The sequence below is a fragment of the Podarcis cretensis genome (genome assembly GCF_951804945.1).
Source record: "Podarcis cretensis genome assembly, chromosome: 15".
Classification (NCBI taxonomy): Eukaryota; Metazoa; Chordata; class Lepidosauria; order Squamata; family Lacertidae; genus Podarcis; species Podarcis cretensis.
In genome coordinates, this window is record NC_137185.1 from 3,915,370 (window position 1) to 3,940,633 (window position 25,264).

Below are 25,264 nucleotides of genomic sequence, written 5' to 3' on the forward strand. Positions count from 1 at the left end.
CACCACGAGGGACTATTGCCGTTCCCTCATTAGGAGAATTGATTTTATATTGAGCACCAGCTGTTTATCCCCCGGCCGAACCTGCCTGCTACATATCTCTCTCTCTGTTTTTGAAACGTTTACCCATCTCATGGCCTGTGGGTTTGTTCCTCCCACCCCTCTTGTGGCTGGGGAGAGTTGGTCAACAGCTAAGCCACCCTCCCCAATCTGAGCTCCTATGGCCTGCAAGCAGGGTTGGGCTTGGAAACTGCAGAAGCGCAGCTTGGCACCTGCGGCGGACGGTTAGGAGCCGCCATTTTGATTTCCCACAATGCTCCGGGGCAAGAGTTGCCAACGTGGCACTTGCTGGAACCAGCGAAAAGCTCGCTATGGCCACGTTTTGGTACCTGATAGGAAGCCCCCCCACACCCAATTTTGTGATTTTGTCTCCTTTTCTGATTTTTAAGATACCTCAACCATAACAACATGCCCAACGTGGCAGCCATTTTGTATTGGGCCCCTCTCCCCGTGGCAGCCATTTTATGACTGACCCCCACCATAGCTGACGTTTCCCTTTTTTAAGGGAAATTCCCTTATTCCGAATAGGAATTTCCCTTAAAAAACGGGAAATGTTGACAGCTATGGCCCCCATGGCGCGCTCTCAGCATTTCCCAATGGAGCAGTGCACCATGGGGAATTTAAATGGCAGGTCTCCTAGACCCTGTTGTTTGTTTGCTTCTTTCCTTCAAGGGGAGGGTGGCGTTGACATTGGGCTCCTTCAGCCTTTCTAATGGTTCCCACCCCAATCCCTGTGTTGTCTCCCCCCCCCCCCAGAAAGTCTGCACCAAATGTGGGATTGAAACCCTGAGCGCCCAGAAGCGGCCCGTCTGGTTCTGCAAGATTTGCAGCGAGCAGAGAGAGGTGAGTCTATGCTGGCAGGATTCCTGCTTTGCAGTATCAAATGTCTGCTTCTTCAGGAAAGACTTCAATAATAATCAGAGGCGGGCAGAAATTATTACTTGCAGGACCACCGAGTTTTTGGGTCAGTAGAAACTAGTTTCTGCCTGCCTCCTTCATCCACACACCAAGGCAGTCTCGAGTCTCATGCTTTAGGTTTGGAAGGGTCAGACTGGATGATGCCCAGGGGTCCCTTCCAAACCTGTGATCCTGTATCCTGAGAGCCGGTGTGGTGCAGCAGTGAGAGACAGACTAGGACCCAGGAGACCAAGGTTCAAATTCCCACTCAGTCAATATCTTGAGAGCATCTGATTGACTTATCCCAGCAATAGAATGTCCCACATTAAACTTAGATTGCAGGTGAGGAACAAAACACACAAAACACTTCCTGTGAAGAGAGATGAGTGTTGGTTTAACCCTTGCACCTTCATTTTTTAACCGTTGTGCGAAGGATCTATTGATTTGCCCTCCCTCCATTAACTGAGTTTTATCTTTATTTTTCTTGTTTAATTTATTTATTGTTATATCTATATCCCATTTTTCCTCAAAGTAAAGGAAATCAAGTTGGCAAGCATGGTTTCCCTCTTTCCCCCTTTCATCCTCACAACAATCCTGCGATGTAGATTAGGCCAAGAGGCTGTGACTGGCCCAAGGATCTCCAAGGGAGCTTCATGGCTAAGTGGAGATTTGAACGCTGGTCTTCCAGTCGTTTAGTCGTGTCCACTACTGGGAAAACCATAGCTTTAACTACACGGACCTTTGTTGGCAAGGTGATGTCTCTGCTTTTTAAGATGCTGTCTAGGTTTGTCATTGCTTTTCTCCCAAGAAGCAGGCGTCTTTTAATTTCGTGACTGCTGTCACCATCTGCAGTGATCATGGAGCCCAAGAAAGTAAAATCTCTCACTGCCTCCATTTCTTCCCCTTCTAGAGAGGAAACCTCACTCCTCAAAGCTTTATAAAGAGTGCATGCTAGAAGCACAGGAACTCCTGACTCAATACTGCCATCTCCACATGGACATAACCATTTTTTACCAGTGGTGAAGGCAGTATATTCAATCTTGCGAAAGTGAAAGCACGTCTGTATTTTGGAATTGTTAAATTTTGCAAATAGGGTGTCAAAGTGTCAAAATGACTAAGTGGAAAATGGCTCACTGGCTGATCTCGGCCCAAGTGACCTCGCTGGGCTGTTGTGAGGATGGGGAGAATATGTTTGCCTCCTTCCGCCCTTCTGTGGAAGGGTGGTATACAAATGTGAGGAATGAGAAGTAGTTGAGCGATAAAAGCAGAGTAAGACGTTTTCAAAATGTCTCCCTTCATCGGTGCCCTTATGCAGGAAAAGCAGTCGCTTCCTTTACCCCTTGACAGGGCCGGCACTGTTTTGGATGGGGTTCATTGCTCAGCCCCTGTGAAGCTTGATGACGCGATGCTGTTTAAACATCAGCCTTTTAACATGAAAAATCTGTCCGGTTTGAGGCTTGTGCAGAGCCAGGAATGATTTATTTGAAGCCTGATCACCTCCTGCTCGCAGCAGACTAGGGACGGGCAGATATGTCAATTTCAGTTTCCGTCATATTTCCAGTCTTCAGCTCTCCATATTTCTGCAACAGTTTCCAGTAAAAAAGAAAGCCCTCGTAAAAATTCAGCAATTTAGTGTGAGTTTCTCTTAATAGGCATGTTTGTCATTCAGTGTTGCCTAATATCCACTTTTGGTAAAGCAAGGGTGGGTAACAACAACAACAACAACAGCAACAACATCAGACTCTTAATATCAGGGTTGTGGGTTCAAGCCTGAAAGATTATTGCATTGTAGGGGTTGGATTAGATGACCCTCATTGTCCCTACCAACTCTGTGTGTTTCTAATAATAAACAATTGTTAATTGATCTCTGCTTTTAACTTTTTTGTGGTTTTTGTTGTACGGTCTCAAGCTTTATTGCTGTAAACCACTTTGATATCTTTTTATGGCATGTTGTTGTTGTTGTTTAGTCGTTTAGTCATTTAGTCGTGTCCGACTCTTCGTGACCCCCTGGACCAGAGCACGCCAGGCACTCCTGTCTTCCACTGCCTCCTGCAGTTTGGTCAAACTCATGCTGGTAGCTTCAAGAACACTGTCCAACCATCTCGTCCTCTGTCGTCCCCTTCTCCTTGTGCCCTCCATCTTTCCCAACATCAGGGTCTTTCCCAGGGAGTCTTCTCTTCTCATGAGGTGGCCAGAGTACTGGAGCCTCAGCTTCAGGATCTGTCCTTCCAGTGAGCACTCAGGGCTGATTTCCTTCAGAATGGATTGGTTTGATCTTCTTGCAGTCCATGGGACTCTCAAGAGTCTCCTCCAGCACCATAATTCAAAAGCATCCATTTTTTTATGGCATAGTGGTAGATAAATATTTTTATAAATTAATTCTAATGATAATCATAATGTGCCATTTCATGCACATTTTACCTTGGCAAATGCATTATTTTTTGCACACCTTGACTTGGCCAGACAGCAGCATTTCAAAATCCACAGGAGTGCAAATTCCATAGGCTGGCTGTGTTTCAGTTCACATGGTTGTTTCAGGGAGTGCAGATTAAGTAAATTCGCGTTTCGGAATTAAACTGAACTGGATTTCTCTGAATTTCTGATGTCTTCTACATCAGAAGGTGCAGTATGTGGACTTGCTTTACCTGGGTTTAGGAAATCAGCCTCTTCCCACCCACCAATCCCTGCCGCTCTGCAAGGCAGTCGTGTCATGGAGCCAAGACAGATTGGTCCGAAGGATGTAATTGCAAAGTTCTGCTGGTGCATAATGAAAAGGACCGGGGTGCTTGTTTAATTTCCCCACTTGCCTCGTTTATCCTGCTGCCGCCTGACTTTTTCTTTTTCTTTTTTTTTGGGGGGGGTTACAATTCTGTACAGCCTCATTAATAATGGTGTGCGTGTTCTACATGCTAACCAAATGGGCCTGAGCCCATATAACATCTGTTAGCAAGCTGTAATGAGAGAGAGAATGTATAAAATTACCTGGAGCTGTGCCCATGCTTGCTTCGATCACCAACCCCACCTGCTTCCACCCCCTTGCCAAACCGTCCTCCCTGCCCTTAGAGTTGCTCCTCCACGGTCTGCCTAGACTGCCCACCTCAGTCTCCCTCTTCCGCCTTCTTTCTCCTCACCCTCCAACGCTGCTGCAGTGGCTCAACAGCCCTCAGAAGACTGTTAACACTCTCTAGGTTGCAGCGCCACCTGCTGGTGCCCAAGGAAACTACTGTGTGATGACAGCCTTATCTTTTTATTATATCAATGCCATGCATCTCAAACATAGCCATTTCAGCATGGGGTGCAGAATTGAGAATTCTCAGAATCTCTTTTTTCCTTTTTAATAATCAGGTTTTCAAGAGCAGGGCTCATCATACTTTAGGCTTGCGTTTTCCTTTTTTCCTGGAACCCATACTTGGGCTTGCGGGGATATTGTTTTTGTTTTTGTTTTTCTGGAACCCACCAGTTGGAACCAAGGGCGAAATACATATGCTTGGAATGAAGGAATTATTATCTTGGGGATCTGGTTTTGAGAACTGAACTGAGCTCATAGTCTTGTCTACCACTTCAGACGCAACCCCCACTGTACTTCACATCAGATGTATAGTTCAGGAGAGAATTCGTTTTGTGTTGTCGCTGTTGAAACATTTGGGAGCCAGAAATCCTCATGGATCTACTTCAAATGTCCAAAAGGTCGAGCAGAAGATCCCAATACAGCTTCTTCCCACACCAGGCCTAGTGGCAGCTGCAGGCATCATGTTGGCCATGCCCACTTAAATGATGGGAACTACTAAATAAATAAATTTAAGTGCTGTGGCATCTGGGGGGCAGCCCTGGGGACGGTTCATAGAATCACAGAATTGTAGAGTTGGAAGGGACCCCCAAAGGCCATCAAGTCTAACCTTCTGCAACGCAGGTATCTCGACTCAAGCATCCATGACGGAGGGCCTCTTTCTAAAAGCCTCCAGCTGAGGGAGTCCGTTCTGTGGCTCTTGCCCTCAGCAAGTTCTTCCTAATGTTTGGTTGGAATCTCCTTTCTTGAATCCATTGGTTTGGAGCAAGAGAAAACAAGTTTGCCTATTATTATAAATTTGGATACCTGCCCTTCATCTGTAGACCTCAGAGCGGTTCACAACATAAAAATACAGGATAAAAACGCATCTTCCATGTGACGGCCCTTCAGATATTTGACGACGGCGATCATATCTTTCCTCTCCTCCAAGCTGAGCACCCCAAACTACCTCAGCCATTCCTCATAAACCCACAGGGCCTGAAATATTTCCGATTCCCTCCACCCCAAAAGCAGACCCACACTTCCTTGACTCGAAAAACTCGTCTCGTTCAGTTGGCTTTGTCGGAAGGCTCCAACGAAACTGGGTTGGCTTTTTTGTCTCTGGATATTGCTTCGTTTTCTCTTGCGCTCCCTTCCCCCCTCCCTCTCCTTTACCCAAAGCCGTGTGCGCTAATAAGCTCCCTTCATCGCAATCTCGCTATTAAAATCTAAATTGGAACGTGTGGCGAGCATTCTTGCGGGAAGTGCGAAGTCTTGATCGCTGTAGCCGGCCGCGTCTGCCGCTGGGGCGCCCTAATCTTCTCGCTCCGATTTTTCACACTCAAACGATCTTTTTCTCTCGGCTTGAGTCCCTCTTAGGCTGAATTTCTGTAAGGAGGCAGAAGCCTCTCAGCAGCTTCTAATGCTTTTATTCCGTTGTTAATATTGTACTTCCATTTGCCCCTTCTATGCGGTTTTTACCAGAGAGCACTCAAGCCTGTGTGTCTTTCGTAGGCCCTCTTGGGAGTGTCTAACTGCCTTGTGAGCTTGGATTTCTCATTGCGAGGTCCCAGTTATGAATGCCAGGGGGAGGGGGGGCTATCCCATACAGCACAACCACATCATCCCACAATCTTGGAGGGCATTGGGCTGAACACTCCTGCAGTACAATGTCCTGTCCTAAAGTTAGATTGCAGGTGAGGATCGTTTAAAAAATACTATTTGCAAAGATAAACGAGGATTGCCAGAAAAGGGCTTTTTGGCTCTTGCAGACTTCATTTCCCCCCTCACCATTGTGCAAAGGATTGATTTGTTCTCCCTCCATTAATTTGGTTTAAGCTGCTCTTTATCAAGCTTGTCGTGTCAGCTTCAGAAAAGAGAGAGAGAGAGGGTGGGAGAGAAGAAAAATAGGTTGGAAGAGAAATTCTTATGCTGCACTTTGAATAGCTTGCTTTTCTGAACTGAAATTGGATGCTTTTGCTCTGAGCCCTTATTGCCACAAATGGTTTTGTTGTAAAAAGTTTTCCAAAACAGCTGCAAGACCCTCCTCTCATAAGTGTCTCTGCATGAGTCACTGTTCCAGGTGTCCCTCAGTTGGCAGAAAGCCACGATTCGTACAGAGACGCAAAGGGCAGACTCTTTTGTTTTTGAGGGCAGGCTGTTTCTCAGTTAAAAGGCAATTTCTCGCCTGCTGTTGATTGCCATGGTGATTTTCAGAGCAGGTTGTTTAAAATCAATATGTAATAGATCAATCTTGAATCCTAATTACGATTCCCTCTTCTCTTATATAAAGCACATGAAGGATCTACCGCATCTTTACATTTATTTCATTACTTCTCTCATTAATGCATTAATGCAAATAACTGTAAGCTTATATTACAACTCACTGTTAGCTTTTTAAAAATCTAATCATAATAAGAAAGTTTCCAGCAATTGGTATTCAGATACAGACAACAACCCTGCGTTGTAGACTAGTCAGAGAGAGACAGTAACTTGCCCAAGGTCACCTAGTTTGCTTCATAGCTGAGGGGGGATTCGAACCCTCATCTTAGAGGCCCTAATCCGATGCTCTAAGCACTAGAGTGGCTTCCCAGTGGCATGGGATGAATGGGCAATTTCTGCACCCGGGTTGATTTCTGTCGGGATTCTCGCGGGGCTGAGTGCTGTTCGATTAGTGGTTTCCCTGGGTTGTGCTTGTTCTGTCCTCATTCAGTGTCCACAGGATCTTTGCAAGGGAGGAGGATGGAGAGAAAACCAGAACAAACCAGCCCCACAGCCAGTACAGTGGTACCTCGGGTTAAGTACTGTATTTTTTGCTCTATAAGACTCACTTTTTCCCCTCCTAAAAAGTAAGGGGAAATGTGTGTGCGTCTTATGGAGCAGGCTGCGCAGCTATCCCAGAAGCCAGAATAGCAAGAGGGATCGCTGCTTTCGCTGCACAGCGATCCCTCTTGTAGTTCTGGCTTCTGAGATTCTGAATATTTTTCATGTTTTCCTCCTCCAAAAACTAGGTGCATCTTATGGTCTGGTGCGTCTTATAGAGCAAAAAATATGGTACTTAATTCGTTCCAGAGGTCCGTTCTTAACCTGAAACTGTTCTTAACCCGAAGCACCACTTTAGCTAATGGGGCCTCCTGCTGCTGCCGCGCCGCCGGAGCACGATTTCTGTTCTCATCCTGAAGCAAAGTTCTTAACCCGAGGTACTATTTCTGGGTTAGCGGAGTCTGTAACCTGAAGCATATGTAACCCGAGGTACCACCGTACATCCCTTGGGTCACCCCAGGAAGGTCCAGAGATCACCCCAATTATTTTCTCTCCTTCTCTCTAGGTTTGGAAGCGGTCCGGCGCCTGGTTCTACAAGGGCCTCCCCAAGTACATCTTGCCTTTGAAAAGTGGCGGCGGAGGCAAAGCCTGCGAACAGACCCCGCGGCCTCGTCACCTGGAGCCGCCAGCGACGGACCTCAAGGGGGTCTCCCCCCGCCATTCCTTCACCTGGGCCAGAGGAAGAGGTCAGTCCTTTCCTGGCTCTCTGTGGCCTGACGACGGGGGGTGTGTGGGGTGGGGTGAAGACTTCTAGGGCCGCAACAAGATTTTAAAAGAAATATTGCAGAAATAAGTGGTGGTGGTGGTGGAATCTTAGAAGTGCAGTGTTGGAAAGCAGCCCCAAGGATCATCCACCTTGCCACTTCTGCTTAAACACCTCCATCGAAGGAGAGTCCGCCATGGATATTTTAGCTGAGATTCCTGCACTGTAGGAACGTGGATTCTTGGAACTTGAATCCTAACCTCCTGAGCAGGAGAAAACAAGCTTGCTAACCACCTTCCATGAGGCAGCCCTTTAGATGTGTAGAGCCAGGGTGGTGTTTTGGTTAGAGTGTCAGACCTGGGAGATCGGGGTTCGAATCCCCCATCGGCCATTAAGCTGACCGGGTGACCTTGGCCAATCACTGTCTCTCTCCGTCTAGCCACAGGGTTGTGGTGCGGATTAAATGAGGAGAGGGAAGTCCAGAATAGATTTAGCCAGTGCACAGGGAGAAGGGAGGGAAAGAGAAGTCTTGTTGAGTAGCCAAAAGCTCTTGGGCTATGGGAGAAGCTTGGTTGGACACTGCCAGTTCTATTAGGGCAAATTGTTTGCAAATGGTAAGAGGGGGCACACCTGAATGTTTGCAAATTTTTGTGCGTACTTAAAAAAACAAACAAACTCATAAACTGATCTGGAACCGAGAAAGCTTGGAGAAATGGATAGGAGCTGAAATTGACAAATTTGTCCACCCCATATCATAGAATCATAGAATTGTAGAACTAGAAAGGAACCCCTAAAATGGAGGAATCTTTTGCCCAGCGTGGGGCTCAAACCCACAACCCTGAGATTAAGAGTCTCATGCTCTATCAACTGAGCTATTCCCATAATTTGGGTATCTTTGGTGGGTGTTGATGCTATGGGTGTGCACACTCACACAGCTGCATTGATGTGAGTATTTACGCTTCCTGGCTGTTGCCAGGGTAACCCCTCCCAGCTCTTTTCGGCACTTGATTTATGGCTGGAGGAAGTGCCGACAGCTCTGACAACCATTTTGCCGTGTTGACAGTCGTCCTCCGTCCCCTTTTTGCGTCGACATGTGTTTGTGGGGACGATCCACTGCTTTGTCGCACAGAAACTCCTGGTGTGGTCTCCTGTATTTCTGAATATCCTCTTGCCACGTGAATTGCAATAGATGGAAAGCCACCTATCGGTGCAGAATTTGTGCTAAGCAATTTGCTGTTGGGGCATGGCAGTGTTAAGAGTTGCCCTTCTTGGAGGAACCACTCTTTTTGGGTGTTTGCATAACCTGTGCATGCTCAGAGCAGCCACTCGAGAAAGCCAGAACAGTAACTCGTGCAGAGAGCTGGAACGTAGGTAGCCTGTGCTGTATCAGGAGTGATTCTATGCCCAGTGTAGGGATGGGAGTAGAATGATTTACTCCTAACAGAAGGTGATGGGAAGGAGGAATGGACAGACCAGTGACTCATCCAGAGACACAGCAGCCTTTCTGGGCTTTCCAGAAGACTGGGGGGTTAAATGCAAACACCCCTAATTTCCAGTTCCTGAAACAATTGTTGTTTAGTCGTTTAGTCGTGTCCGACTCTTCGTGACCCCATGGACCAGAGAACGCCAGGCACTCCTGTCCTCCACTGCCCCCCGCAGCTTGGTCAGACTCATGCTGGTAACCTCGAAAACACTATCCAACCATCTCGTCCTCTGTCGCCCCCTTCTCCTTGTGCCCTCCATCTTTCCCAACATCAGGGTCTTCTCCAGGGAGTCTTCTCTTCTCATGAGGTGGCCAAAGTACTGGAGCCTCAGCTTCACAATCTGTCCTTCCAGTGAGCACTCAGGGCTGATTTCCTTCAGAATGGAGAGGTTTGATCTTCTTGCAGTCCATGGGACTCTCAAGAGTCTCTTCCAGCACCATAATTCAAAAGCATCAATTCTTCGGCGATCAGCCTTCTTTATGGTCCAGCTCTCACTTCCATACATCACTACTGGGAAAACCATAGCTTTAACTATACGGACCTTTGTTGGCAAGGTGATGTCTCTACTTCTCAAGATGCTGTCTAGGCCTGTCATTGCCCTTCTCCCAAGAAGCAGGCGTCTTTTAATTTCGTGGCTGCTGTCACTATCTGCAGTGATCATGGAGCCCAAGAAAGTAAAATCTCTCACTGCCTCCATTTCTTCCCCTTCTTTTTGCCAGGAGGTGATGGGACCAGTAGCCATGATCTTCGTTTTTTTGATGTTGAGCTTCAGACCATATTTTGCACTCTCCTCTTTCACCCTCAATAAAAGGTTCTTTAATTCCTCCTCACTTTCTGCCATCAAGGTTGTGTCATCTGCATATCTGAGGTTGTTGATATTTCTTCCGGCAATCTTAATTCCGGCTAGGGATTCATCCAGCCCAGCCTTTCGCATGATGAATTCTGCATATAAGCTAAATAAGCAGGGAGACAAAATGCAGCCTTGTCGTACTCCTTTCCCAATTTTGAACCAGTCAGTTGTTCCATATCCAGTTCTAACTGTAGCTTCTTGTCCCACATAGAGATTTCTCAGGAGACAGATGAGGTGATCAGGCACTCCCATTTCTTTAAGAACTTGCCATAGTTTGCCATGGTCGACACAGTCAAAGGCTTTTGCATAGTCAATGAAGCAGAAGTAAATGTCTTTCTGGAACTCTCTAGCTTTCTCCATAATCCAGCGCATGTTTGCAATTTGGTCTCTGGTTCCTCTGCCTCTTCTAAATCCAGCTTGCACTTCTGGGAGTTCTCGGTCCACATACTGCTTGAGCCTTCCTTGTAGAATTTTAAGCATAACCTTGCTAGCGTGAGAAATTAGTGCAATTGTGCGATAGTTGGAGCATTCTTTGGCACTGCCCTTCTTTGGGATTGGGATGTAGACTGATCTTCTCCAATCTTCTGGCCACTGCTGAGTTTTCCAAACTTGCTGGCATATTGAGTGTAGCACCTTAACAGCATCATCTTTTAAAATTTTAAATAGTTCAGCTGGAATACCATCACTTCCACTGGCCTTGTTATTTGCAGTGCTTTCTAAGGCCCATTTGACTTCACTCTCCAGGATGTCTGGCTCAAGATCAGCAACCACACTACCTGGGGTATATGAGACATCCGTTTCTTTCTGGTATAATTCCTCTGTGTATTCTTGCCACCTCTTCTTGATGTCTTCTGCTTCTGTTAGGTCCTTTCCACTTTTGTCCTTTATTATGGAAATCTTTGTACGAAATGTTCCTTTCATATCTCCAATTTTCTTGAACAGATCTCTGGTTCTTCCCATTCTATTGCTTTCCTCTATTTCTTTGCATTGCTTGTTTAAGAAGGTCTTCTTGTCTCTCCTTGCTATTCTTTGGAAATCTGCATTCAATTTCCTGTATGTTTCACGATCTCCCTTGCATTTTGCTTGCCTTCTCTCCCCCGCTATTTGTAAGGCCTCATTGGACAGCCACTTTGCTTTCTTGCATTTCCTTTTCATTGGGATGGTTTTCGTTGCTGCCTCCTGTATAATGTTACGAGCCTCCATCCATAGTTCTTCAGGCACTCTGTCCACCAAATCTAAATCCTTAAACCTGTTCCTCACTTCCACTGTGTATTCATAAGGGATTTGACTTAGATTGTATCTTACCGGCCCAGTGGTTTTTCCTACTTTCTTCAGTTTAAGCTTGGATTTTGCTATAAGAAGCTGATGATCTGAGCCACAGTCAGCTCCAGGTCTTGTTTTTGCTGACTGTATAGAGCTTCTCCATCTTTGGCTGCAGAGAATATAATCAATCTGATTTCGATGCTGCCCATCTGGTGATGTCCATGTGTAGAGTCGTCTCTTGTGTTGTTGGAAAAGCGTGTTTGTGATGACCAGCTTGTTCTCTTGACAGAACTCTATTAGCCTTTGCCCTGCTTCGTTTTGATCTCCAAGGCCAAACTTGCCAGTTGTTCCTTTTATCTCTTGACTCCCTACTTTAGCATTCCAATCCCCTATAATGAGAAGAACATCCTTCTTTGGTGTCACTTCTATAAGGTGTTGTAAGTCTTCATAGAATTGGTCAATTTCAGTTTCTTCAGCACCAGTAGTTGGTGCATAAACTTGGATTACTGTGATGTTAAAAGGTCTGCCTTGGATTCGTATCGAGATCATTCTATCATTTTTGAGATTGCATCCCAGTACAGCTTTTGCCACTCTTTTGTTGACTATGAGGGCCACTCCATTTCTTTTACGGGTTTCTTGCCCACAGTAGTAGATATGATGGTCATCCGAACTGAATTCACCCATTCCCGTCCATTTTAGTTCACTGATGCCCAGGATGTCAATATTTATTCTTGCCATCTCATTTTTGACCACCTCCAACTTACCCATGTTCATGGTTCTTACATTCCAGGTTCCTATGCAATATTTTTCTTTACAGCATTGGACTTTCCTTTCGCTTCCAGGCATATCCGCAACTGAGCGTTCTTTCGGCTTTGGCCCTGCCGCTTCATCAGCTCTAGATCTACTTGTACTTGCCCTCCGCTCTTCCCCAGTAGCATGTTGGACGCCTTCCAACCTGAGGGGCTCATCTTCCAGCGTCATAACTTTTATATGCCTGTTGTCTTTGTCCATGGAGTTTTCTTGGCAGGGATACTGGAGTGGCTTGCCGGTTCCTCCTCCAGGTGGATCACGTTTGGTCAAAACTCTCCACTATGACCTGTTCATCTTGGGTGCCCTGCTCGGCATAGTTCATAGCTTCTCTGAGTTCTTCAAGCCCCTTCGCCACGGCAAGGCAGTGATCCATGAAGGGGACCTGAAACAATACGCAAACCAAAATGCACCAATCCTTCAAGATCCAAATAGCTCTAAATTTGGTGACGCCGTTCTCTACACGCGCATAGTGTACAAAAACGCGCGCTTTGTGGGAAATGGTTCTGTATCACATCTCTGCCACTGGTGAGAGACAATGTTTATCAAATGAGAGAATGTGGACATGGCTTATCAAAATAGCAATTGTCTTCGGCTAATTACACCTACCTATGCCCTTCTATTCCATGAGGCGCCTAAGATTCACTTTCAAGATGTGACTCTGCTTTCAGCTATGGACAGCCCAAAAGTATCTGGGAAGCTCATGAGCATACTCTGTTTAATAGCAGCAACAAAACAAAACAAAAAAACCTGTCACAAATGACCAGAACCTTACTTGGAAAATCACTACGTGCTTCCTTGTTCAAAATCCACAGCATAAGACCTTCAGATATGAACATATTTGGTCTTGAGGTTCTGGAGCGAAAGAACAAAGAAGTCGATCCCTTCTCCATCAGGATCTGTGAGATCCAATGAAGCCGATTCTTTGAAGATTCCCAATGGGGCATCTGGTTGGCCGCTGGCCTGATCCAGCAGCCTTGTCTTCTGCTCTTACATAGTTAATCTTGCAGCTAGCAAGCTCAAAACCTTTTAATTTCCAGGTGTCTCTCCCCCCCCCCCAATATGTTATTATAGGAGTTGCTTCTGAACAACTCCTGAGAAATATCACAAGAACATTTGGGTCTTATGAACACTGGTTCTCAAAAGACCCGCACTGGTTGCCTGTGTGCTTCAGAGTCTATCTCTAGGGTCTTCCTCTGGCAGACAAAACCCTAAATGAGCTGAGCACCAAATATCCCAGGTAGATCTGCCTGGGTGTTGAAATCTCCCTGCAATTCATTGAGCCAGTATTGCATGACAGGGCCTTCTCTGTCGTGGCTCCTGGGTTATGGAATGTCTCTGAGTAGTGTCTGTCTTCAAAGCTGCATGCATATCTCAACACCCAGACAAGATATATTATAAGCTACGTCTCATACAACAAAATATTTTATTTAGAGTTTATTGGACTCCATCATGATTGCATAAACATGGGATATTGACGACAACGTGCTGTTGGAGATGCAGTAAGGAGAGGGCTTCTTTGAAGCATATGGTTTACATGGTGGTCAGCGCTAGCAAATTTTTGGAGAAAAATACTAGGAAGTATAAGAACTATTGTGGGGAAGGAGTTACAATTTTGGGAAGGTAACCATAGAATAAAAATATGGCCTCCTTTGATCAATGGATAGATGACATGACAACTCTTGTAACCTATGAACAGATCGCTTTCAGACGAAAATTATGCATGGACAAATTTAATATTTGGAAAGTACTTATCGAAACCATAGTAACTCATGAAGTGAGGGATATAATAAGTCTTATCTATTTACATATATATTACATAGTTCTGCAACCCTAATTAGTTTATAATGTTACTTCGTTATTGTTGTTATCCTGTTTTCTTTTGTTTCTTACCCTCCTCTTCTTCTTCTTATTTACTTCAATTAACTGTAAAACTTTCAATAAAATATAAATAAATGGAAAACCCCGTTTAGATGTGCCTTTCCACACAGACATGGGGGGGGGGGGGGTTTGAGGATGGAATCTGAATATCCCTCTCACTGCGGCAGGCTTGCCATTTCTGACTAGTGTTGATTCAGTTTATAATTTATGGCCGGATCTTCCCCCCTCCTTCCCTTCCGCCTTGTATTTCTGTCTCCCTACAGTGGTCTCTAGTGATAGTGACAGCGACTCTGAGTTCAGCTCGTCGAGTCTGGATGACCGGTCTTTGCTCGCAGGATCGAAGGGTTTCAAGATCAGACAACACCGAGCTGAATCTGGTGAGGAAAGCAACATCTTGTGTCACTGGGTGCTCCTTCAGCATTGCAGTATTATTAATTATTATTAAGATTTTATTAAATGTACAGTGGTACCTTGGTTCTCAAACTTAATCTGTTCCGGAAGTCCGTTCCAAAACCAGAGCGTTCCAAAACCAAGCATGCTTTCCCATAGAACGTAAGGCAAAACAGATTAATCCATTCCAGACTTTTAAAAACAACCCCTAAAACAGCAATTTAACATTAATTTTACTATCTAATGAGACCATTGATCCATAAAATGAAAGCAATAATCATTGTACTGTACTATTAAATAAATAAGAAGGCATTGTAGATGATAAAAATTAAAATTATTTTTTTTTCTTACCTGCACTGATGATAGTCATTGTTTGGATGGGGGGGCTTTTATCCATTTCCGCAGTCACACAATCAATCAGTCGGTAGCTGAACTGGGTTCCACACAGTCACAAAAACAAATTAACTGAAAAAGCCTCAAAAACAAAAACGCAGTATAAATAGCAAAAACAAAAGCACCAAACAAAAGCATCTGTTCCAGAAGTCCGTTTGACTTCCAAAATGTTCGAAAACCAAGGCACAGCTTCTGATTCGTGCAGGCGCCCCGGAAACAGTAGCCAACAGCCACATCGGACATTCAGCTTCCGAAAAACGTTCGAAAACTGGAACACTTACTTCTGGGTTTTTGGTGTTTGAGCACCCAGGTACCACTGTGTATACATTTGAAGGAACACTTTGTACAAGTTTCTGAGGCACAGGGGCAGAGCCTTTTTCACCCAGAGGGCCACAGAACCTTCTGGGGGGCCACTTGCCAGTGGTGGGCGGGGCCCGAGGCAAAAGTGGGAGGGGCAACTGATGCAAATTTTTACCTGTGTGCAGGCAAGTTTCTGCACACTCTCACCCCCCCATCCTTCCACCCAGGCAAGCAAAGAGGAACAATCAGAGTTCAAGGACACATTTCCCGCCACTTAAGGAAGGGGTGAAGTCGGGTTGGTGAGGAGTGTGGCCTGGGGAGAGAAAGGGATGTGGCTGAAGAGAAGGCGTGGCTTGGGGGAGACCTCTGAGGGCCAGGCAGAGAGGACTAGAGCGCTACATGTGGCCCTCAGGTCAGCACAGACCATCTTAAGGGGCTGGAAGGCCAGGAGAAATGGCAGCAATCGTTGAAACACTAATTTGGCTCAGGTTTCAAAACCCAGTGTCTTGGTGTCTTGGTTAGAGCTCCGACCCAGGGTTCAAATCCACACTCAGCCATGAATCTCACTGCCTAACCTACCCCTCAGTGTTCCTGTGGGGATTAAATAAGGAAGGGGAGAACCACATGTGCACCATCTTCAGCTCCTTGGAGAAAAAGGCGGGATATAAATGCACTAAATAAAAGAAAATAAAAACGCAGCGTGGTTTTGCAGGGAGGGCCTTCCATTTGAAAAAAAAAAGTTTAAAATGGTAGAGGTCACACCCCACTCCCTGTTAATACATAAAAGCCTCTTTTCAGGAATGTGTTTATTTGACTCCACTGCTCCGTAGAGAAATTGATCTTCGCAAGACTCCTCTTAATAAAGTCACGCTGGTTTTTTTAAGGCCATAATATTATTTTGCGCAGCGGCAGATTTTAATCTGTGACATACTTTGGCATTGACTGATTATTGTTCCAAGGTTTCTTGAGCGGCTGCCTCTGCATGATAGATCGTTTCAAATCATTTTATAGGGAAAGGGGCTGGCTTGCTATTGACAGATAATGTCCTTGCGTACATTTTCTTAAAATGGATGCCTTCGGGAATAAGCACCCGTAGCAACTGTTTCTGCAAAAACATTTCCCCCCCCCCTTTCGATTAGCTTTTCTTTTCCTTACCTTGATGAAGAGCTCCTGTTGCTCTAAGTGCACGAGGGTGGTTTTCTAAGGGGGGGGGGGGATAATATGTGTGTGTGTGTGTGTGTGTGTGTGTGTGTGTGTGTGCTGGGAGAAACACAGCTCTGTAACAGATCACCTGCTTGGCATGCTGAAGGTCTCAGGTTTTCTCCTCCATGACATCTCCAGGCAGCTCTGGAACATAGTTGTCAAGCGTCCCTTATTTGGTGGGACAGTCCCTTATCCCAGTGCCATGTCCTGCTGCTGTCCGTTATTGATGAGGCTTCGTTTGGCTGCTGGCTGGGCTTTCTGTCTTTGGCTCAGAGGGGCTCAGAAGTTGAACATACCTGTGCCCAGAAAATCCCTTATTTTGGCTGCTGATCCCTTATTTTCGAGGCTGCTGGTCCCTTATTTTCAAATCTGTAAGTTGACAGCTATGCTCTGGAATGTTTCTGCTGTGTGGAACCATAAACCCTGGAGAGTCGTCGCCCATCACGGTTGACAATACTGTGCTAGTGGTCTGGCTCAGGATAAGGCAGCTTCCAATTTCAACCAGCCCTTTGTTGAGAACCATGAGGACTGGAACCTTGCTTTAAATTTACAGGATAGGGTTGCTTTAAAATTACAGGAGATGCAGCTCTGCTTGGCATGTACAAGGTCCCAGGGTTCAATCCTCAGCATCCCCAGGTAGATCTGAAACAGACCGTCCATCCTGAACTTGATGGACTTGCAGTTGAATGGGGTAAAGTACTGTCATGTGGGGGGACGCGGGTGGCGCTGTGGGCTAAACCACAGAGCCTAGGACTTGCTGATCAGAAGGTCGGCGGTTCGAATCCCCGTGACGGGGTGAGCTCCCATTGCTCGGTCCCTGCTCCTGCCAACCTAGCAGTTCGAAAGCACGTCAGAGTGCAAGTAGATAAATAGGTACTGCTCCAGCGGGAAGGTAAACGGCGTTTCCGTGCGCTGCTCTGGTTCGCCAGAAGCGGCTTAGTCATGCTGGCCACATAACCCGGAAGCTGTACGCCGGCTCCCTCAGCCAATAAAGCAAGATGAGCATCGCAACTCCAGAGTCGTCCTGACTGGACCTAATAGTCAGGGGTCCCTTTACCTTTACCTAGTGTCATGTGGGACTTAACTGTCAAAGAGTGAGTTAGCAGTAAATTACACTGATCAAAGTTGGAGTTAACCCTTTATTAGCAAAAACACAACCTTCACAGACTTGGCTGAATGTCCGGCCTTAATGAGCACAGCAGCTCATCCCTGGTAGGTCTGGCCCCATGGATCAGTTGCTGAGACTGAAAGTCCCACCCCACAAAGCTGCCTGAGTCCCCTCCTCCCCAAGGTTACCCCCCCCAAGCAATCAGAGACTGTGCCTGCATAATGCTAACTTATCCTCCACCCTTTTCATGCCTCTCCTGGTTCTGGGAGAACAGCGGGGAGGGGAGCTTGTCACAGCAGGAGGGGGAGACCCTGTGACTCTTCACCAGCCCGACTCATCTCTGCCTCTTGGCCTCTCCTGCTCCAGCTTCTGGACTTTTCTCTTCCACAGACTCTCGCAGCTCACTGAGCCCTGTTCCCCCTCGTCTTCCAGCCCCTCCTCTTCCCAGTCTTCTCCCTCTGACCACTCATCATGGGTCTTCTTCTCCTGGGGGGTTCCCCAGTTGGTGCCTCCCACCATTCCTCTACATCCAACCAGTCCATTTCACTAACCATCAATCCCCCACCCCAATTGTTGTGTGTAAGACCACCAGAAGGGCCTGGTTGCTGGATATTTAGGTACAGTTTTGAATGAGGTTTCACAAACCAGGACAGATAACCCAAAAGTAAAAACATCCTCCAACAATTGTCAGCATGAGAACAAACAATTAGCATGAAGGCAGAATGATTCTAGTAGTGACAGTGCAAGACTCCATAGAAAAACAGTGTTTCAGTCCTTGCTGAGGGTCTTCTCGGTAGTGGCGCCCATCCTGTGGAATGCCCTCCTATCAGATGTCAAGGAAATAAGCAACTATCTTATTTTTAAAAGACATCTGAAGGCAGCCCTGTTTAGGGAAGTTTTTAATATTTAATGCTGTATTGTTTTTAACACTCGATTGGGAGCCGCCCAGAGTGGCTGGGGAAACTCAGCCAGATGGGCGGGGTATAAAGTTTATATATATATATATATATATATATATATATATATGTGTGTGTGTATATATGTGTATATATGTGTATATATGTGTATATATATATATATATATATATATATATATATACACACACACACACCTGCATCGTGACCTCACATCTGCGGTTGGGCTCTCTGCCTCCCGCTCCACCAGCCGTCACGGGGAATGGAGCTGTAAGCAGGAATTTGCATGTACTGGCCAAGAGATCAGACCCTCTTCTTCCTCCCTGCAGTGTCCAGCAGCGAAGTGGCCCGGACCCCCACCAGGACCCCCAGCCATGCCTTGGGGAGCATCTTGTCGGAGAGCCAGAGCAGCCTCTGCAGCGAGAGGGGAGGAGCCTTGAGTGCTACGGAGAGCTGCCACAGCGACCTCCCGGCTGAAGACGAAGACAGCGATGCCGGACGCGGCGTCTCTGGTGAGTGGGGAGGAGGGGAAGAGGGGCACAGGAGGCCGGCCAGACTGTCCTGGACCATCAAGGAAGCTGCTTTGCACCGAGACACACATGGGGTCCATCTAGCCCAGCAGTGCCTGCCCTGACTGGCAGCAGCGCTCCAGGGTTCCAGGCAGCGGGACGTCCCTAGGCCAAGGATTGCACCCGGGACTTTTTGCAAGCTGGACAGATGCTCTCCTGTTGATCTAATCATAACTGTCCAGACCTATGGTTCTCAGTTGAGAGGTGATTATAGCAGGAACATAGAATGTTGCCTTATAAGGAGCAGATCATCAGCCCCTCTAGCTCAGCGCTGTCAATAGCTCAGGAACAGAGCACGAGACTCTGAATCTCAGGGTTGTGGGTTTGAGCCCCACGTTGGGCAAAAGATTCCTGCCTTGTAGGGGTTGGTCTAGATGGCCCTCAGGGTCCCTTCCAACTCTACTTCTATGATTCTAACACCGACAGGCTGCAGCTATCCAGGGTTTCAGGCAGAGGACGTTAGTTTAGTTAGTGCTGTGTGAAGAAGCCCTTCCTTTTGTCTGTCCCAAATCTTCTAACATTTAGCTTTCATTCGGTGGCCCCAGTGAGTTACCGGGGGGGGGGGGGATCCCTGTCCACTTTCTCTACATCATGCCCAGTATTACACACTTCTCTACTGTGTCCCGTCCCATTACTCACGGTTTTTTTCCTGATTAAAAAAGACCCAAACATTGCAATCTGTGCTTGCTTTCATTTTTAAAGATACAAGTTTCTAGTCCATGTGATTATGTGAGAGCAGGGTGCTGGGCTGGGTGGGCCCTTGGCCTGATCCAGCAGGCTCAGCTTATTTTCTTAAAGGTGCTTTCCTTCTACTCTGTAAAAAGATGCTAGGGGGTGGGCCACAGGCAGCAAATCATGCATTTTGGCCTGTCTGTGCCGTGGTCCTGCCACCCAACTGGCTCCCTTTCACATCAGAACAGGAAGTGAGGACTGTTTTTTCACTCCTGCATCCTCCTTAGATCTTCACCTGAGAGTTTTGAACTCTTCCATCAACTTTGCTGCTTTTAGCTTACCGAGGGAACTTGGGTGCAAATGAAGTCTGCAAGAACTGGGAATTAAAAAAAGGGGAAAAAAAGTACCCTGAAGTGTGACTTTGTTATCCAGGGTGAAAATTTTAGTGTTTGCAATGTATATTTATATATATTTTTCTGGGCCAGCTCTAAATCTAAGGCATTAGTATGCACACACTCTGTTTCGCACCTTGGCAGTCCTCCTCTCTCACTTCTCCACCCCAAATCAGCTTGCTTTGCAACTTGCCAGAAACTTTTCTGTGTGCCTGTGGGACATTGATTTTGGATTGAACCTGGGAAATTCAGTGCACTATCCCTGAGCCACAGATGGGGCTAGATGGATGCTGTTTTGCTGGTACAAAATCAACCATTTGCAACAAAGCAACTGAGAATTCTGTGGCCTGCTTCCATTTCAGGTCCCTTAACCTGCTTTATTTGTTTACCTAATTCATTCTGCTCCTGTTTTTTAATCAAGGCAAAGGGTGCTTTTGCTCTCTTGCCACAAAGAATCTTATTCACCAACTCAAGTTGCTTAAAAAGGGTAAAGGGACCCCTGACCATTAGGTCCAGTTGTGGCCGACTCTGGGGTTGCGGCGCTCGTCTCGCTTTATTGGCCGAGGGAGCCGGCGTTTGTCCGCAGACAGCTTCTGGGTCATGTGGCCAGCATGACTAAGCCGCTTCTGGCGAACCAGAGCAGCGCACAGAAACGCCGTTTACCTTCCCGCCGGAGCGGTACCTATTTATCTACTTGCACTTTGACGTGCTTTTGAACTGCTAGGTTGGCAGGAGCTGGGACCGAGCAACGGGAACTCACCCTGTCGCAGGGATTCGAACCGCCGACCTTCTGATCCGCAAGCCCTAGGCTCTGTGGTTTAACCCACAGCGCCATCCACGTCCCAACTCAAGTTGCTTAGATGTCACCAAATTTTCTCCATCTCTCTCTCTCTCTCTCTCTCAAATAGATCTTCTTGCCTCCTAAAAACAAAAACGAGCTCCAAGAGCAGGATTCTGCAGCTAGGGTCAAAGGCAGGAGCCTAAATAGAGCCTTGCTGTATCAGGCCAGTGGCCTATCTAGTGCAGCATCCTGTTCTCTCATTGGTCAACCAGATGCCCCTGTGGGAAAACAGCAAGTAGGAACTGAGCAAAAGAGCAACTCTTCCCCACCTGCGATTCTCAGCAGCTGATGTTCAGCAGTATACTGCTTCCAACAGGGGATAGCAGAACATAACCATCATGACTAGTTGCCTTCTCCTCCATGAATTTGGGAGCATATTCACCCAGTGCTTTTCCAGCTGCACTGGCTCCCGGTGGAGTACTGGGTCAGATTTAAGGTGCTGGTTTTGACCTTCAAAGCCCTTCGCGGCCTAGGACCCTTATGCCTATGGGATCGCCTCTCCTGTTATGCCCCACAGAGGACCTTAAGGTCCATAAACAGCACCACCCTAGAGGTCCCGGGCCCTAAGGAAGTCAGATTAGCCTCAACCAGAGCCAGGGCCTTTTCAACACTGGCCCTGGCCTGGTGGAACGCTCTGTCTCATGAGACCAGGGCCCTGCGGGATCTGATTTCTTTCCACAGGGCCTGTAAGACAGAGTTGTTCCGCCTGGCCTTTGGCTTAGAATCAGTTTGATTCCCTCCCCCTCTTTCTTTTTTCCTTTCTCCTTCTGTGATGGAACTCCTATTTGGGGACTTCCCTGGCTTTTTTTCTGGCCCACGTAGGACAAGTCTGGATAGTTGGCCTTTGATGTTTTCATCCTCAAAAAAGTTTTTGATTTGAGTTTCTACTGAAATCAGGCTGCATTTTAATGTTGTATTTTAATCTTGTTTTTAAGTTGTATTTTAATCAATTGTTTTTATACCTGGTGTTAGCCACCCTGAGCCCGGTCTTGGCTGGGGAGGGTGGGGTATAAATAAAATTTATTATTAATATTATTAATCCTCTTTTAAAGCCATCTGAGTAGGTGGCCATCGCTACCTCCTGTGGGAGGGAGTTCCATAGGTTAACCCTGTACTGTGTGCAGAAGGACTTTATTTCACCAGTCCTGAATCTTCCAACCTTCAGCTTTGTTGGGTTCTGGTGCAATGAGAGAGGGAGAAGAGCTTTCCTCTATCCACTCTCTCCATGCCACGCCTGGTTTCACAAAAGCCTTTATCATGGCGCTTGCTTGCGTATACTTGCTTTTTCTCTAAACTAAAATGTCCCCAAACCTTTCCTCCTCGTAGCGAATTTGCTCCATCCCCTCAATCATTTTGGTCACAGTGGTACAAACTGCTGTGTTGCCCACACAGCTGTCGCTCCTTCTTGTCTCCATTAAAAAAAACATTCCCAGAAACTAGTATGACTCTCCCCCCCCCCTAGTCTTTTGTCCTTCCCTGACTCCCCCCTCTGCCCCCCCAATCCTTCTTCCTTTCCTCTCATCTCCCACAACGACTTACTTCTATAAAGCGTTAATGGACCTTGTTTTCTAACCACGAGTCTGGCTAACAATCCATAACTTCTTCGCTTCATTATGGCTCTTAGTGAGCTTTTAATGATTTCTGCAGAAGGGTTTGTTGTGGGGCGAGGAGAGGAGGAACCCCCCTCCTGGGAATGTAGGTGTTGAGAAATCTTCTGTGGGGCACTCTCTCCCCACAGAACGTTCTCGGAGACATAAGACAATGGGGGAAACAAATCTGTTATTAGGATTGTGACGCTCTTAAGAGTGGGCATAAAATCCCCTTTGATTGTCTGCTGCTTAAATTGAGATGAGGGTTTTAAAAAACAAACATAAGACTAGCTTGCTGGATGAGGCCAGCAGCCCATGTAATCCACCCTCCTGTTCTCACAGTGGCTGACCAGGTGTCCTGTGGGAAAGTCACAAACAGGAGTTCATCACAGGAGCACCCCCAGCTATGAATGGCCAGTAGCTTTTTTACAGTCAAGAGGTATATGCATAAATAAAATAAATACATATATATAAGGCAGTCGTCAGTGGTCTTACACAGATGCGACTGACCTAATGCAGCCCTGGAGCAAAGGGGTCGCAAGAGACTCAGAAGAGCAGCCAGGGAGGGACTGAATAATGGGACTGAATATTAGGACCTTCCTAGCCCCTTGATAGAAACTACAGTTTAAAGAAATGACATGCAAGGTGAACTCTGCCTCAACGTTGCTACAAGGGCAGCATTTATTGTTCCTTGGGCTCTTGTTGTATCTGCCTTCTCATAAATTGGAAGGGACAACATTAAACCTTCCCCAAAGAGGAAAGCCTTTCTGCATTTTGGGATAGTTCACCACTCCGAATATGCCTTTTCCATCTTCGTAAAAGGAGGCATGGCCACCCTGGTGTATATTAGCAAAGATAACCTAAGAAAGGCATTACGCTTGGGAAAATACCGTATTTTTTGCTCTATAAGACTCACTTTTTCCCTCCTAAAAAGTAAGGGGAAATGTGTGTGCGTCTTATGGAGCGAAAGCAGGCTGCGCAGCTATCCCAGAAGCCAGAACAGCAAGAGGGATTGCTGCTTTCACTGCACAGCGATCCCTCTTGCTGTTCTGGCTTCTGAGATTCAGAATCTTTTTTTTCCTGTTTTCCTCCTCCAAAAACTAGGTGCGTCTTGTGGTCTGGTGCGTCTTATAGAGCGAAAAATACGGTAGTTTGCAAAACTCTAACACTCTCTCTCTCTCTCTCTCTCTCTCTCTCTCTCTCTCTCTCTCTGCGTGTGTGTTGGGAGAGATTTGCATGAAAATGCTGACTTCTTTTCATGAGGAACCCAGAGAGAGGAAAACCCCCAAACTGGAGGATTTGTTGTCAAGGTTTCCCGTTTATGGGGCTGTGTTGAAATCCTGTTTTGTTTCCTTTCTTTCCAAGGGAAAAGACGCCTTCTGTCAAGCCCGCGGCGTTGATGGGGGCCCAGCTCCTTCCTGAGAGGTTTCCTCTACACTGATCCGCTGTGCAGAAGCCGGGCTGGACTGTGTGACCCGGGACTTTTGGGGCGGGTGGGGAACCAAAGACACACGCCAGCCTTACAGACCTGAGCTTGCCACTGTGCAGAAGGTGATGTGACTGTGGCTTTTGTCCTCCTGTTTTGTCTCGCTCCTCTTGCTGATAGATGAAGAACTGGCGCAGTCGAGGAACAACCTTTTCTGCGGGAGACCCCTGCAAAGAAACCAAGAGAACTCCTTTGACCAACTCTCTCCTTTGGCCCTTTCGGAATTGGGGTTCCCTGCAATTTTGACTGCATGCGCTAAGATGCTGACTAGAACAGCTTTCTCTCAGAAAGAGGGTCCTGCTGTTGAGTGGTTAGGGAGAAAGAGGAGCTGTGTGGTGTGGCTGCAACGCTTAGCTCTTTGCACAGGCCTAAAAGTATCTTGCATCCTGGGAAAGGCAGTGAGTATCAGTCCTGGGCGGAGAATGGGCATCGCACTGGGTCTCCCTTCTCTCGAGAGGCAGAGGGTTTAGGATGGATGGACGGAAGCCAGGTTAGTGGCTGGTAGACCCTTTTTAAATTAAATGCCACTGCAGCCATGGGTTGAGGGGGAGAAGCAATGCCATGCGGCAAACTGAGTTGCCTCATTCTGAGCTGATTCATCCCGCCTTTCACCCAATCACTTTTAGGACAGCAGTTTGGAAAGGAGAAAGAGGATTGGCTGCAAGTGAAGTGGGAGTACCCTTGTGTCTCACTTGCCCGCTGCTCCCCATGGGGAATGCCTTCCCAATTGAGTGTTTTGCAATTGGGATCTGCCACTGGAAGCTCTTAAGGCCGAATCCAGCCCCTTAAGGAATTCCGTCACAATCATTACAGCTCGTTTGGGGTTGGGAGGATCGGTTCCTGACGAAAAGGATCCCCTCTCTCTCTGCAAAATTCCTTGTTTGGCCTGTATGTTGCACACAATGTGTTCCGCTCATGTGGGAGGCTGTCTTTTTAAATAAAATAAAATAAAATTCCAAACGTGCTGTTTGCTGTGGTGTTCTCGGTTTCTGAGCAGAAGTGGCTTGCCCGCTGAGGTGGAGCTTCCGCAGCAGGTGGGCTGCTGTGGCGTCACCTCAGAAAGAATGCTGTAGATTTGGAAAATGTTGAGAAAAGCGCAAGGGAAATGATAAAGGGGAGGGAGATACCCCCCCATGAGGAAAAGATGCAACGTTTGGGATTTTAGTTCTGAGGAGGTGGGGAATCTCGTGCTCCAGGGCCAAGTGAGCCCCCCAACCCTCTCTATATGGCCCCTGGGACTCTCCCCAGGCCATGCAAACTTTCCCAGGACACACCTCTTACTGGGCTTGTTCAAAGGCCAGGTAGAGAGGCTTGTGGGGTGGGGGATACATTTGGTACCAGGACCTGAGGTTCCCCACCCCCTGCAAGTCGCCCTC

At 46.9% G+C, this 25,264-nt stretch overlaps 1 protein-coding gene across 1 annotated transcript in view; it reads left to right on the forward strand.

Moving 5' to 3' along the window:
- RPH3AL (rabphilin 3A like (without C2 domains)) overlaps positions 1–24,857 on the forward strand; it is a 57,139-nt gene extending 32,282 nt beyond the window's left edge. The window contains exons 5-9 of the mRNA XM_079955840.1: positions 814–900; positions 7,548–7,728; positions 14,294–14,407; positions 18,669–18,851; positions 23,768–24,857. Of these exons, the coding sequence (XP_079811966.1) occupies positions 814–900; positions 7,548–7,728; positions 14,294–14,407; positions 18,669–18,851; positions 23,768–23,802 (600 nt within the window). The 3' untranslated portion in view covers positions 23,803–24,857. The remainder of the gene's footprint in view (positions 1–813; positions 901–7,547; positions 7,729–14,293; positions 14,408–18,668; positions 18,852–23,767) is intronic.
- The last annotated feature ends 407 nt before the right edge of the window (positions 24,858–25,264 follow it).